Source organism: Macaca nemestrina, chromosome 2 (assembly GCF_043159975.1).
Source record: "Macaca nemestrina isolate mMacNem1 chromosome 2, mMacNem.hap1, whole genome shotgun sequence".
NCBI lineage: Eukaryota > Metazoa > Chordata > Mammalia > Primates > Cercopithecidae > Macaca > Macaca nemestrina.
In genome coordinates, this window is record NC_092126.1 from 190,226,000 (window position 1) to 190,240,885 (window position 14,886).

At 35.0% G+C, this 14,886-nt stretch overlaps 1 protein-coding gene across 4 annotated transcripts in view; it reads right to left on the reverse strand.

Moving 5' to 3' along the window:
• The window catches only part of LOC105477414 (EPH receptor A3), a 357,860-nt gene that overhangs the window by 22,982 nt on the left and 319,992 nt on the right, over positions 1-14,886 (reverse strand). For all 4 annotated transcript variants that reach the window (XM_071092556.1, XM_071092557.1, XM_071092555.1 and 1 more), the window contains exons 14-15: positions 3,643-3,792; positions 2,664-2,857 (exon numbers count right to left, since the gene is read on the reverse strand). In XM_071092556.1, coding sequence (XP_070948657.1) covers positions 2,664-2,857; positions 3,643-3,792 — 344 coding nt within the window. The remainder of the gene's footprint in view (positions 1-2,663; positions 2,858-3,642; positions 3,793-14,886) is intronic.

Sequence of the window (14,886 nt, forward strand, 5' to 3'; positions counted from 1 at the left end):
TTATTTAAGGACTTATTACTAGATTCAATCGTAGTGATTCCTAAGTGTTATTTTCAATAAATAATCTATGATTCTTATATACTGATATTAAGATCTTGTTTAGGATTCTCCTACTTAACTTTTTCAACTATTATGTAAAAACTGGGTAATGTGCACTCAATATAATCAACACAAAATGGGTAAACTGAAGATCTAATACTGTAAAGCTTCTAGAAGCAAACACAGGAAGAAAGTTCTATGACACTGGTCTTAGCAACAATTTTGTAGAGATGACACCAAAATCATAGGAACCAAAGCCAAATTAAACAAGGAGGATTATATCAAACTAAAAATTTTCTGCACAGTAAAGAAAACAAGAAAATGAAAGGCAATCCATAGAAGAAGAGAAAATGTTTACAATCAATATATCTCATAGATGGCTAATATCCAATGTATATAAGGAACTCATATAACTTGATAGCAAAAATAATAATACCCCTATTAAAAATGGGCAAAGGACCTGATTGACATTTTTTTCTGAGGAAGACAAATGGCCAACAGGTTTATGTAAAGGTGGTCAACATTGCTAATCATTAGAGAAATGAAAATCAAAATCACAATGATCTATCACCTCACACTTGTTACGATGGCTATTATCAAAAAGTCCAAAGATAACAACTGTTAGTGAAGATGTGGAGAAAGGGAACATTGGCAAGTAAGGAAATGTAAATTGGGACAGCCATATGGAAAAAAAATATGAAGGTTCCACAAAAAACTAAAAATAGAATCACCATATGATCCAGCAATCCCACTCTGGGTATATAGCCAAAGGAAATGAAGTCAGTATTTCAACAAGATATCTATATTCCCATGTTCATTGCAGCATTATTCTCAATAGCCAAGATATGGAATCAACATAGGTATCCACTGACAGAAGAACGGATAAAAAAAGTTTATATGTTAAAATTTTGCTGTTTTATTCCCTGTGGATTTCAGGGGCATTGATTTTTGACATCTTAAAATATAGTATTAAATATGATTGATTTTTTAACAAAAATACGATACTGAGGCATGGTTAATCAAACTTGTAATGTACTTACATATTCACTCACACACACACACACACACACACACACACACACACACACACCCCCTGCTTGATCTTCAAACAGATAACTTCAGGCAGAAACCAAGGAATTTCCCATGCATTGAATGCCAGCTTTAGTCAGTAAGCTTTGTAGCAATGGAAACAACAGGGCAGGATAGTATCATTGAGACCTAAAACTGGCACAATTGAGAATCAATATTGAGAAGCAACTGGTTAGGCAAAGAAGGCACAATAACCCACAAGTCATCATTCCTGATAAAACTCCATTGTACCAATCAAGATATTATTGAACTCACAAGTCCAAGCCATTGAGTAGGCATATCGCTAGAGGTCCCAAATAGGTCTGAAGTGCTTCTCTCTCTAGTTGTCAAGAGGAATGTTTTAAAAGTATAAAATATGTACTAACTTACGTGACAAATCAGAAAGAAAAATTAAAAGCCTGTAGAACAATGCATTATCAAAATGTAAAAGAACTTTTTTTCATATGCGTGCAATGAGAATCAAAATTATTAAACAAGATATCTTTGCCTTTTATTACTCTGAGAGGCACTAAATACATTAATATTTATTTTCTTCTTATATGGCCTCTGACAAAATTAATCTCTTCTTCCTTCTTTCTTCCACTGTACTTTGTAGATACACTTTAATTTACATTCTTCTAAACACTGAGAGAACTCAGTGGTTCTTAACCTAGAGGAATATGCATAAAATTAAATAGACTTTGTGCATCCAGGATTACATTATAGCTGTAGAATATTAACATTTGTGGTGTTGTCCAGGGGCACTGGCTTTATCTTACTCTTAGTTTTATATTCAATGGTGTCTAGCAAAGTAATTGGTATGCAATATGGATTAAACAAACATTTGTTTAATTAACTGGGGAAAACTTGCATGTTGCTAGTCAGTGCAATATTTTGGATAATTTCTTTTTCATTATTTCAAATGAAAGATGAATCAGGACTGCTTTAGTCATGAAGGGTGAAAAGAAGTATGTGATCAGTATATTTATTTATTTTATTTATTTAGAGACAGAGTCTCACTCTGTTGACCAGGCTGGAGAGCAGTGGCATGATATCAGCTCACTGCAACATCTGCCTCCCAGGTTCACAGATTCTCCAGCCTCAGCCTCCCAAGTAGCTAGGATTACAGGTTCCTGCCACCACACCAGGCTAATTTTTGTGGTTTTAGTAGGAACGGCATTTCATTATGTTGCCAGGCTGGTCTCAAACTCCTGACCTCAAGTGATCCATCAAAGTGCTTGGATTACGGGCATGAGACATCGCACCCCACCAGTATTCCTATTTCCCAAAGACTTAAACAAGCCTGAAGGTAGAGTCAAGATACATGTTAAAACATATCTCAGAATTTCATCATTCCCATTAAGGAGCAGGAGAATTCATTCCAAAGATTAAAAAAGAAAGGGGAACTACATCTCTCGGGGAACTACATCTCTCTAATATTGTGGAATACAAGTTTCAAATAATGTATTTGTGGGGTGGGCCAAAAATATTAACATCTTGGAGATAGCAAACACAAATTTCAGAGTGAATGCAGGATACCAAATTGAATGTGTCACCTTGCTGCCGCACTGGTGATGATCTTCAGGCTGCCGGGATTCCGGATAAGCTTGTCCAGAATGCTCACTATCTGCTCAAACTTCGGTCTGTTGTTCCTGTCTTTCTGCCAGCAGTCCAGCATCAGCTGATACAAGGCAGCTGGGCAGTCCATGGGGGGTGGCAGTCGATAGCCCTCATCTACAGCTTTAATTACCTGTGTGAGAAGCAAAGTTTTCAGGAACCAGGAAGTGTCACTTACTTTACGTTTTCATGGACAGGGCTCACAAATATGGTTATTTTAAAGGTAAGTGGGAAAACTTCTCATTTTCAGTTGCCTAAAAGGATAACAACTGATCAAATAAATAAGAAATTATGTATGCCTAAAATATTATATAAAGGAAGATTGAAAGAACATAAATGTAGGAAAGGAGAGTATATAAAGATCCTTTGCAGGTTAAAATAAAAAGAAATGTTGAATGATAGAGGAAATTTAGTGTTATAAAGAAATTATTATTTAGTTATATAGTTCTCTATGAAAAACATATATGAATGAACATGGACAAAATTAGTATGCAGGTTTTAGTTATACCACAGGTCAAATGGTCCCTTTCAAATCATAGTAATTTTTTTTTGTAAAATCCTAAGTGCTGTAAAATTAAGTAACTATTAGTTCATTAGTACTTTTCAATGGTGTAAAGCAGTGACTTTCAAACTTCAACGTGTATTAGAATCTAGAGGTTATCTTACAGGTCACTTATTTCATTACATTTTCACTACAAATGTTTCTTTCGTCTTTTTTCTAAACCCTTGCTTGAGGGAAATATGTAAATCTGTAAGAATAGTTAATATCCTTGTGAGACTTGGAAACAGTTTCATTGCTGCTAAATATTTTATTTCAGTGTTACAAACCAGGAGTCACCCAGTTTCATTATGTTCCACTTCCTTGCACAGCTTGATCTTTTCATCTGAACTCATAACTCATAGACCACAAATACTTACATCCTGATTGGACATCTCCCAGTATGGTCTCTCTCCATAAGACATCACCTCCCAGAGAACAATCCCGTAACTCCACACATCGCTGGCTGACGTGAACTTGCGGTAGGCTATAGCTTCTGGTGATGTCCACCTGATTGGGATCTTCCCTCCCTTTGAATATAAAATCATGTCTACATAAATGAGCAATGCATAGAACATATAATATACATAACATAGTCTGAAACCTGACAGAATTTCTCATAGTATTTCTGTTCTGAAATGGAATATGCATTTCTGTTAAACATTCTGATGTTATTCTATTTTAATACCAACCAGAAGTAGCATACCATTTACAGCAAATTTTACTTCCAAATAATTTGGATTTTGAAATTATATATAAAAAAGAAAATTGCTTAAATATTGACATTTTATATCAACTATAGCATGTAAATTAATCATCTGCAACAAAACAACCTGAAGTAGATGTGATATGACATGTATTAGAATTAAAAGAGGTATCACAAATCAACCTTCATTGATTTAACCCAGATTTATGCTTGACCAAGCAATCGAAGTTCAGCATGTGAATAAGTCCATATTTGTAAAGAACTTAGGCCACTCCCTGGCACATAAGTACTTACAGGTGTTTGTTACCTAAATAAACTAAAAATAAAATATTTTTAAAAACTCTCTTCAATATAATAATCATCTTGATTAATTTACTGCCTGCTTCATTTCATCATTAATCATTGAAGTGTCTTCTGGATAGTAGGCAAGCACCATATAAATTAGACATAATAATTACATTACCAGAATGTATAATTTAGAGGAGAATAATATTGCTTTTATGAGTTATGGGAGATATAAAAGTGTAATGTCTACGGAATTTGCTCTTAGTTCAATAAATACATTTAATAAAGATGTACGGATTGTCAACCGTATAGGAAGTATTATGCTAGTTATTTTGGGTGAAACAATTATAGATAACATAGTGGCTCTTTTGTTTGGAAAGTGTCAGGCAAAAAGGAGTAATAATGAGTTACTGCAAAAAACTAAATACAGAATGAAATAGGTATCTAGCACACTGCTTTTCAAACTTTATAATGCATATAAATCATATACAGCTTACTCCCAGCAAAATGAAAATTTTGATTCAGGAGGTTGAGTGTGTAGTCAGTGTCTGCATTTCAAACTCCATGTGATGCTGGTCCATGGACCTTACCCTGATTAGTAAGACAGTAGTAAAATCCACTGTGGATGTGGAACGAGGAGCCAAGATTCTCACTAGAGAAACTGAGGAGGTCACTTATGAATTAAGTGACCTCAATTTCAAGTGAAGTCATTTGAAAGATGAGTACAATATTTGATATAAGAAAAAAGGGATGGATATTTCAAAGAACTCACATCATCAAAATCTTAAGCCATGTTCATCAAAATATGACCGATTTCTATTGGGCCTCATAGCACACCACTGGATTTGAAGTGATCCTCAAGGGGGCAATACAGTGCTTTACACAAATGGATTAGCAACTTAGGAGACAAGTTTCTAAGCCTTGTTATGCCGGAATGTGAGCCTCATCTGTTACCGAGAATGTAATAGTCCTGATTCATAGCATTGTTGTGGGACTAAACGACAGATTGCAGTAAAATCTTTAGGCTTCTTCCTAGGACATAGTAAGGACTCAATAAATGTTAGCTCAATACTCTCATATTCTGAGCCAATGGCATAAATCAAAGCACAGAGGAGAAAACTCTATGTTCTACAAAAACAGCTTCCGGTGTGAAGAAATATAATGGAAGAGGAAGCTAAAATGTCCAATTTTTATTTAATCACAGATACACTTGGGAAACTTTATCCTGGCTAGGAGAGTGCTAAGATGGGAACTAACTCAGTAAAACCAAGCACTTCTCCTTGCTGTTTTGGCACAAGTGAGCTACTCAGGGAGAGTACTGCCAGAAGCTCTTTGAAAAGGTAGAGCTTACACAGTCATGAAGAATGCATGAAACTGCGCAGAGAATTGAGGAAATGGAAAAGCACCAACAGCAGGAAGAATAAGCATGCAAAGACGCACAGTGAACACAACCTTTCTAAGAAGCTACCAGGTGAAGAATAGTTGACAGTTTCTATTGATGAAGTAAAACAAATCAAATTGGAGAGACCGGAGCCAGAGAAAAGACAGCCTTGGAAGTTAGGGAGATAAACTACAGTGTGCGAAGTGCACTAAAACCCCCAAAGCACTCATCCACATATGCCTAGACCAAGTTTATGTTTTCATAATTCAAAATTTCAAATACTACTCCCTGATATTGACAAAAGCGGACTTATACATGTAGCATTGAACAAAATCTACTCAGGACACCAAATGGAATCACTAGGCCTACTTTCTCCTTCTTAAGAACTCAGAGAATTAACAAAAGTCAAACAAAGTTGTATTCATAGGACAAGGGAGATACAGTATCCTAAAAACCTCAATTAAATATCTTATCTCTGTTATAGACGCTTGTCATTTTTTTCCTAACCGCCGTTGCTACTTCTCTTTTTCCAGAACCAAATTAAGTATATAAGTATGTTTTCAGTATTACTGAAAGGATACTTTGAGTATTACTGAAAGTATATAAGTATACTTATACTGAAAGGATTGTTTCAGTATACTTTCAGTAATACTGAAAGTGTAAAGTGTACTTAAATGGCACTAAAAAGAGAAAAAAAAAAGGAAAAAAAGGCCCTTTCTATGCTGAAAACTTTGTACCTATTTAGAAAATATTAGGTCCAGATATTTGTTGCCTTACCGAGGTCTCTAGTTGAAACTAAAATAGAGTCATAAGAAAAAAAACAATAGGTTGCTGACAGCCATGAAAGAGAAGTGTATTTATTTGGTTTAATTCAATCAGGGTTAAAAAGAAACACAGAAGAGTTGTTTCATTTTAAGTGTTTCTTCACCATTTTCCAGAGAGAAGAGCGTTGAGATGAATAGAATTTCTTAAAATAGTGATATACTGAAAGGTGATCTTTTTTAGGAAGAACAGAGCCATGTTTCTGTTTAAACTTGGAAGGAGAATCCTCTTTTGCGCTGTTCTAAATGCAGACACAATAATGTTGGAGAGGTAACTGCTGTGTCGCATGATCATATCTTCACGGAAAGCTTCACTCACCTGAATCTCTTAACTTGCCTGGGACTTGTACAGCATGTTCTCTAATGCAGTACATGGTTATAGATTCAACCAAATTATTTCCAGAATATTTTCCAACTAGATATGGTCTATTTGCTTACACCTGTGTAAATCTTATTAAAATGTTTAAAACTTACACAAAGAGATATATGTTTGGAAAAATGTATAGTGAATTATCTTAATAAGAAAAACTTAAATTTTCAATTCTGCTCTTCCGGTTGTGTTTTGTAATTGTTGTAGCCTGCACGCACGCACACACACACACACACACACATTATTGTTAGAATGACAACTTTAAACCTTTCAATGTAGCATACTTGCTGATCAGGTGACCTATACACTATCTTTAACTTTGCACTAATTTTTAACAAAATATTCTGGCTCTTAGCTCACTGTGGTGCCTTGGAAAAGTATCATGGCCACATTGTGCAGTAGACACCTGTGAAATGACAAAGGCCTCTTGCTACAAGATTTGCTAGCTTTGGAAATGTAGATATGGTCTTTTTACTTGTGTCATTCAGGTTTTTGATTTACACTTTCCTTTTCCTTTTTGTCTCTTAACTGTATCAAGGGTTCAGTTGCTGCCCTTATGGGAAAGCATGAGGAAGTGAGGCAATCTAATTTATTTTTCATTTGAGTTTGGACATGTTATTACAAACACACAAAAAGTAAGCGGCATTCAATCAGTTCAACAATGAAACTAGGGTGCAGTGCTTTAAATGTTTCCTTAATTTATCCAGATACTGCTATTGATCAATTGGTGTACCAGTTCTTTTCCTCGCTGTCCAGATTCCATCCCAGGTCACCGTTAATTGAGCTTATGTACTTAGAAGTAAACATATTTATTTTTATTTTTAATGGAAAACTCTTAATTTATATTTTTATGTATGACATCCAAACAATTCATTCTAAAACAAGAGCTGGGACTAATTTAAACTCTTTATTTAGAAGAAAATGTGAATGAGTGTTGTTTCCTTGCCCATTGTTACTGCTGAAGTTCATAGACAGTTAGGTGTGGAGTGCAGTGGTGCCGTGCATTCTCGGCTCACTGCAACCTCCCCCTCTCAGACTCAAGCAATTCTTGTGCCTCACCCTCCTTAGTGTCTGGGATTAGAGGTGTGCGCCACCAAGCCTGGCTAAATTTCGTATTTTTAGTAGAGACAAGGTTTTGCCATGTTGGCCAGGCTGGTCTCTAACTCCTGGCCTCAAGTGCTCCACACGCCTCCACCTACCAAAGTGCTGGGGTTACAGGTGTGAGCCATTGCACCTGGCCAACAGTTAGCTATTTAGCCCATAATTTATTCAATATTCATGAAACATTTGGCCTTCTCATTAGAGAATTTTCATTATCTGCTAATACGTAGCTTATTAGACTGATTAGTTTAACTCCAATAATGAAATAATCACGGATTCAAGACTCTTATCTCTTTTCTAGCTAACCATATTGCAAATGACACCATCCATCATTGAGGGAATCAGGAAGAGAATAAAGATGATTAAGAATTATATATTATTATTTAGAAAAGTTTGTCATTTGTCATGAATTTATCATATATATAAAGCAACTAAAAAAGTGTCTGCTCCTTAATAGCGTGTTCAATAAATGTTATGCCCGTTCCTTCCTTTCAGTTCCCTTTAATTGATACATTTATTGTTGATGTAACAAATTTATTAAATGACACTACTAGGGAAAGCTCACTGTTAGCTACAAAACAATTCAAATTTAGCAATTAATACTAAATCAGATAAAAAGAAAGTGTTAAAACTTCTCTTATTCTATGGCAAGCAAATAATATCAAGTTGCTCTGGCTTTAAAAATAAAAGAATAATAAACCAACATGGTACACATTTAATTTGAAGTAAAAAAAAATCAAACTACAGGTGAAATTTCAAATCAGCAAAATGATTACAGAATTTAAGAAAAGGTAGATGCATCCATTCTCATAAACTCTTGAAATTCTTCATGGTGGTTTCAAACTCTTTGTGTTCAACACTAGTAAAAGTAGTAGTAGTAGTAGTGCCTGTCATATCAACTGCAACAAATAAAAATACTAAACCCCAACTATAATTTGAAATCATAAGCTTATGAAAAACTGAATAGATTACAAAGCTGAAGGTAAAGAGTATTAACTCACATGAACTTGTGCTCTGCATAAACAATACACATTCACTACAGAGAGCAATTTTCTTTTTTAGGTGTTATCTTGGCAGATGTGCAGTTTAGGCATTCAATAGATGCTCAGTGATCTTAATTGAATTCCCCCTGTATATACGCTATCTCCCCAAAGACATGGTCTTTCTTCTTGGGAGGCTTTTTTTTTTTTTTTTTTTTTTTTTTTTCTGCTTTCTGTAACTGGTAAAGTTCTTATCTGAACATCTTGGTCAAACGTAAACTCTTTGGGTGAACATTTGGGAGCCTTCCAGCAAGAGTTGGTCACTCCATCTTCTGTGATCCTTCTACTGCTTTACTATCCTGCCTGATCTGGGATGTCTAGAGGAATAACCACCTGCCCCGCTTCACCACTGCATTCCCCAGTTTAAAATGTGTCTTATTTTCTACCTCTGCTGTTTACAACACTTTATTGCTTGCAAAAGAGCATGCTGTTCTGTCAAGTGAGAATATGATTTATAATTTTGTGGACTTAGCAAAGTAGATTTTACTAAAGATTTCTGATCATTTTGAGCATTTTAAATGTGCAGTTCATTTTCAGTTGATAATGAGTTTAGTCTAGTTTTTCATAATGTATGTGAATGTGAATGAGCCAATATAAACATAATAGTTTATTTTATTAAATCTTACTGCTTTCTAATGTCCTCTTTTTTCTTATGCTACTATTTAATAGTGTTGTTACATCAATACATTTGAAAAACTCCACAATGATAGTTAATATAAGATTCACTGAGCATCAACTTTTTTAGAGTATCTGTAGAATTATGAAAATATGTCACAAGATGTTGTATGGATTATATGTTTTAGAGTTTGCAGAATGCTATAAAGATTTTCATTTGACTCCATAAACAGTACACATTCTACATCGACTGCTTCAATATTAATGTTGTAGGTACTTTATTAACCTAAAACTATAATTAATTAAAGAATAATTTTAGTTTACACACAGGGACATTACCCCTTTGTAGAATGAGGCTAAGTAAACTGTGAAAACATTTAAAAAATTACACAAGGGTAAGACTTACATACTGACTAAAATATCCGATCTATTTGTCTTCTAGAGGTTTACATTTATGTATGATTTTACTCCATGATGTCTTGATAAAATGAAAATAGAACATCAAAACTAGAGTGGCTATGTTTCAAATTTAGAGCCCAGGGTGGAGGGTGGTAAGTAACTTCAAGTGTTTAATTGAAACCAAATGAAAATAAAATTGTAACAGGCACACAAGACTTATGATTTGTTGCATTATGTTTGTGATAGCTTGAAGTTCCACATTCTAGGAGGCCTGATAACAGATGGCTAGTCTGTTGCACATTTGTTCACAAATGGTAATGCAGTCTATATTGTCCCATGCAACTTGCAGTCTAATATGAACAGGAAGAAACAGAAAGTACCTGAGAGAAACATTTGATCCCCACTCCCATTTTTTGCACATGATAGGAAGCTTGTAGGGCAAGGTTTCTTTAAAAGGGCACTGTTGACCTTTCACCCCAGATCATCCTTTGCTATGACGGCTGTCCTGTGCATTGTAGGATATCTAGCAGCACTTCCACTGCTGTCATCTAGATTACATTAGCATCTTCCCAGTTGTGACAGCCAAAAATGCCTCAAGACGATACTAAGTATCTTCTGGGGAACAAAATCATCCCCATTTGAGAACTACTGCTTTAAATGTTGTACAATCAGCAAGGGAAAGGAAACCACATGAGGTCTACAAATTATCTGGGATTTTATATAGACTAAGTGAAATCAACTTTCTAGGGATATTGTATAGCCCTGTCATAGGCTATACCTTTACTAATAGAAGAGTAGGGATCAAGCTCACCAGAGCCAATCTTCTAATACTTGGATTTTGATGGTGTAATAATATCCCTTCTGAATTTTTTGTTTTATTGTATTTTCTCCTTTGTTCTTTTTTCCTATCTTCCTTCCTTTTCTTTTTCTTTTTTAGGATAACTTCCTGTTAATTTAAGTTTTGTTAGTAAAGCTTAAAGTCACTTTATAAATTAAGCATCTTTTTTTTTTTATTAAATGGAGGTATCAATAAACAAGCATTTTAGTAAGATACTAAAATATCTGATATATTTGTCTTCTAGAGGTATACATTTGCTCCAAGAGCAAACACTGTCTACAGCTACAAAAACGTAAATGTTATTGGCATAGAGAGACACTGAATAAGAGTCCTTGAGGGCCCAATTTGGTTCTGAAATATGGTTAAAAGAAGAAGCTGGGGCAATAAATTTTAATTGAGTCACACTTTACAATAAGACTTGCTGCATTTAAGCTGAGGAGCTGTAGTTCTGAGACTATCAAACTAAAATAAATTGAATATATAGGAGTCTAAGTTTCCTACAAGTAATTCATCACAGAGCTTATGCATATTTCTGTTCTTGATTGTGACCACAAAAATTCTTCTTCCCTTTTCACCTCCCACCTCAACAAATTCAAGCTCATATTGCATGAGCACTATCTTTTTCTGGTTTAGAAATTGCTTTCCCAGCTTATATATGTGAAGAACATTTTAAAAATGTAGATGCTTTAGAAGGATGTGCCACATTAGACATTCAGAATATTATAAAAGCACAGCTAGTTACTATAAAAATTATTTATGAAGATGTGTTTTTTGACCATATTTAAACATTTAAAATGAGGCATTTACTTTTACTGGTCTCTATATCCACATGTAAGTTCCCAAGATATATTTATGTATTTCAGAAAAGCTTCCAATTGCTTGGAGCAAGCCCAGAATCACAGCATATGGAGTGTATCTAAAACCTCAGTTACAGAAAGACCTCCAATTCAAACTTAACAGAATCAGAAGTTAATGTTTGCTCCTTATATCTCCAATACCAAACCTTCAGCCAGTTCCTCCACGTGCTGACTTCTCATCTATGTATAGCTAAGTAACTGGAGCTACAGGGTAAGTTTAGTCATTTGCTCCATGTGGATTCCGAAGTTTAATAAGAATCAGGAGTCCTGGTTTCTGGGCTCAGCTTTGACCCTCCTATTTAATTTTAGTCAAGTTTCTTAACCTCTCTGCACAGCTGTCTTGTCATTCAAAAACAGGGTCATGGACTATATAAAATTTGACTTTACGTTCAGTTTTATCTTACTGCTTAACAGCTTTACTGACTTATGAACCGTACCTCTTTCAACTTTCTATCTTAAACCTACACGAATATCAAGGATGCTGACATTTTCAGTGTTAATTATTTTGGACTCTTAAAGAAAGACTAACTTTGGACTGAATTGCATATCCACACGGTGTCACCTTGATTTACGTTTCTAGAATTCTACAGAAAAGTTAAAGGAGTGGAATAAAGTGCTACAGGTAAAGATGCTGGGGATTCTCTGGACAAATGCATTACATAATTGCTAAACTCCACTGCAGGACTAGTTGAGAGTCTAAAACCTTGTCCACTTTGCCTAGAAACAGCAGTTAGATGAGGAATCACACAGTAACCCTCTTCTTGAAAGGTTCTGCAATTCAGTTCCCTAAGCTCAATGAATTTAGACAGTTCAACGAGACATGTGACTAAAAGCCTGAATTTTTCAGGAGCTTAACTGAAATGGGTTAGGGGGCTTCAAGTTCTGATTTCTAAAGAAAAGGAGTATAATTGTTGAAATCTCTGGATATTGAAGCGTAATATCACATAGCTACCAAATGTTTCTCTAATTATATGTACAAATCTCTGCCTGCCGATTTAGGAAAGGCTTGCTGGTTATAGTTCACATTTCCTGTTTTTGAGTTTTGTCAGGTCATACTTAGAGTGACAAAGGACTTTGGAGAATTTATCTGAGTAAACCCAAGTAATTGAGTATTTAACCTGGAGAGAAATATTAGCTTCTCAGGTTAAAAGTGGAACTATAGAGATAAATTATTTGGCTAAAAGATTTAGCATCTATCTATTGTCAGGGACTAAAATTCATTCACTGCAGACAACAAGGTGAAGGGTGATCCAAGAAGGCTCCCAAGGGAAACATCTAGTCTTATCCCCAGTAGTTCAAATCTCAGAGCCACTGAGAGAATAGTTTCAGCAGATGTTGATTGCCACAAGAGATCAGAGATAAACGATCCTTTAGGTAGCAAAACCTCATTCTTTGAACTTTTCAGATCTTTCAACATCATGTGAAATGATTAAGCATTTCTTGAAATACAGGAAAATCTCCGTGTTCCAAGTTATTCTATGGCTATCCAGGAAATAAAACACAAACTCATAATGTTTATGTTACTTTCAGATTCTCATAAAACAGTGTAAAAACTAAGTAATCTGATGTATGATATCTATCTTCAACAAAAATAATGCAAACATTGGGGTATAAGTCCATATATATATATATCTCCATATATATACACACACACACATATATATCCTAATATGAATCTGGCTTTTTTAAAAGTTCGATGAGGTTTTAAATGTCCAATTTTGTATTTTTTGTATATATTCAATCTCTAATTTTTAAAATCTCTATTTTTTTTTTTTTTTTTTTTTTGAGACGGAGTCTCGCTCTGTCATCCAGGCTGGAGTGCAGTGGCCAGATCTCAGTTCACTGCAAGCTCTGCCTTCCGAGTTTACGCCATTCTCCTGGCTCAGTCTCCCTAGTAGCTGGGACTACAGGCAGCCGCCACCTTGCCTGGCTAGTTTTTTTGTATTTTTTAGTAGAGACGGGGTTTCACTGTGTTAGCCAGGATGGTCTCGATCTCCTGACCTCGTGGTCTGCCCGTCTCGGTCTCCCAAAGTGCTGGGATTACAGGCTTGAGCCACCGCGCCCAACTTAAAATCTCTAATTTTAAAAAAAGTTATAGTAATTCATTTCAAAGTCTGAACTTGTAGCACTCTGAACACATTTTTTTGAAGAAGCAATGGTAAATTAGTAGAAATGTAGCAGGGGATACTGACAATTGGCAATTAAAATGATAGGAATAATGTTAAATTCATTCTAATGATTGTTTTGAGATAAGGCCTCACTCTGTTGGCCCAGCCTAAAGTGCAATGGCGTAATCAAGGCTCACTGCAGCCCTGACCTCCTGGACTCAAGTGATCCTCCCACATCGGCCTCCTGAGTAGCTGGGACTAGAGGCATGCATCACCAATAGGAAATGAGGACTAGTCGCCATTAGCTTGACATTTAGTCTGAGCTAAACTGTTAATCTAATGACTTAAACTGTCTTCCTGCAAGGTGGGCCTCTTGGAATCAGGGCAATTATTAAAATTATTTTATTCAGTTGAAAATTAGTGAAAGCAAAATTAATGTTTCTTTAGCCTCAATATTTGCTCCTTCATTCAAACCCATTTTCTGCTCCAGTGTCATTTTACCAGACCATTTCTCTGACCATCCTATATAAAATTGCATTCTCCATAGACTGTCTGTATTCTTCATTTTACTTTCCTGCCTTTACTTGTGTGCTCCTGTGTTCCACTTCACAATTATAGTTTTAATTTTTCACCACATAAACTGGATAGTTGTTTTTTACATGTTCAAATGTTCATGCTACTCATCTCTCTGAAATAGTTGGATAGAAAGTACTAGACTTTTCATTAACTTTTGATTCAACATTAATCACTGAAATCACTGAACCTTTGAGAGTTTTCTAGTTATTGAATAAATGGTTGTATTTTCTGATGCTACATGCAGGCATATTCATTTTGATCATAAGACGGGAGGCAATAAATTCATCATTGACTTTTTTTTGTTCACAGCTTAAAATACTTTTACTATAAGAAGGACACAAATTAGATATTTTGTTATTACCTTTTTCATGCAGGTGTAAATGACATGTGACATATATTACTTATCAAATTAATATGTGTCTTTTGTATTATACCAATTTTGATATGCATAGATTTTTAGTTCTTGAAAATGTTACAGAACAAGGCCTCCTGTTTTCTGTTATTTATGTTCTTAGATTGGAGTTATC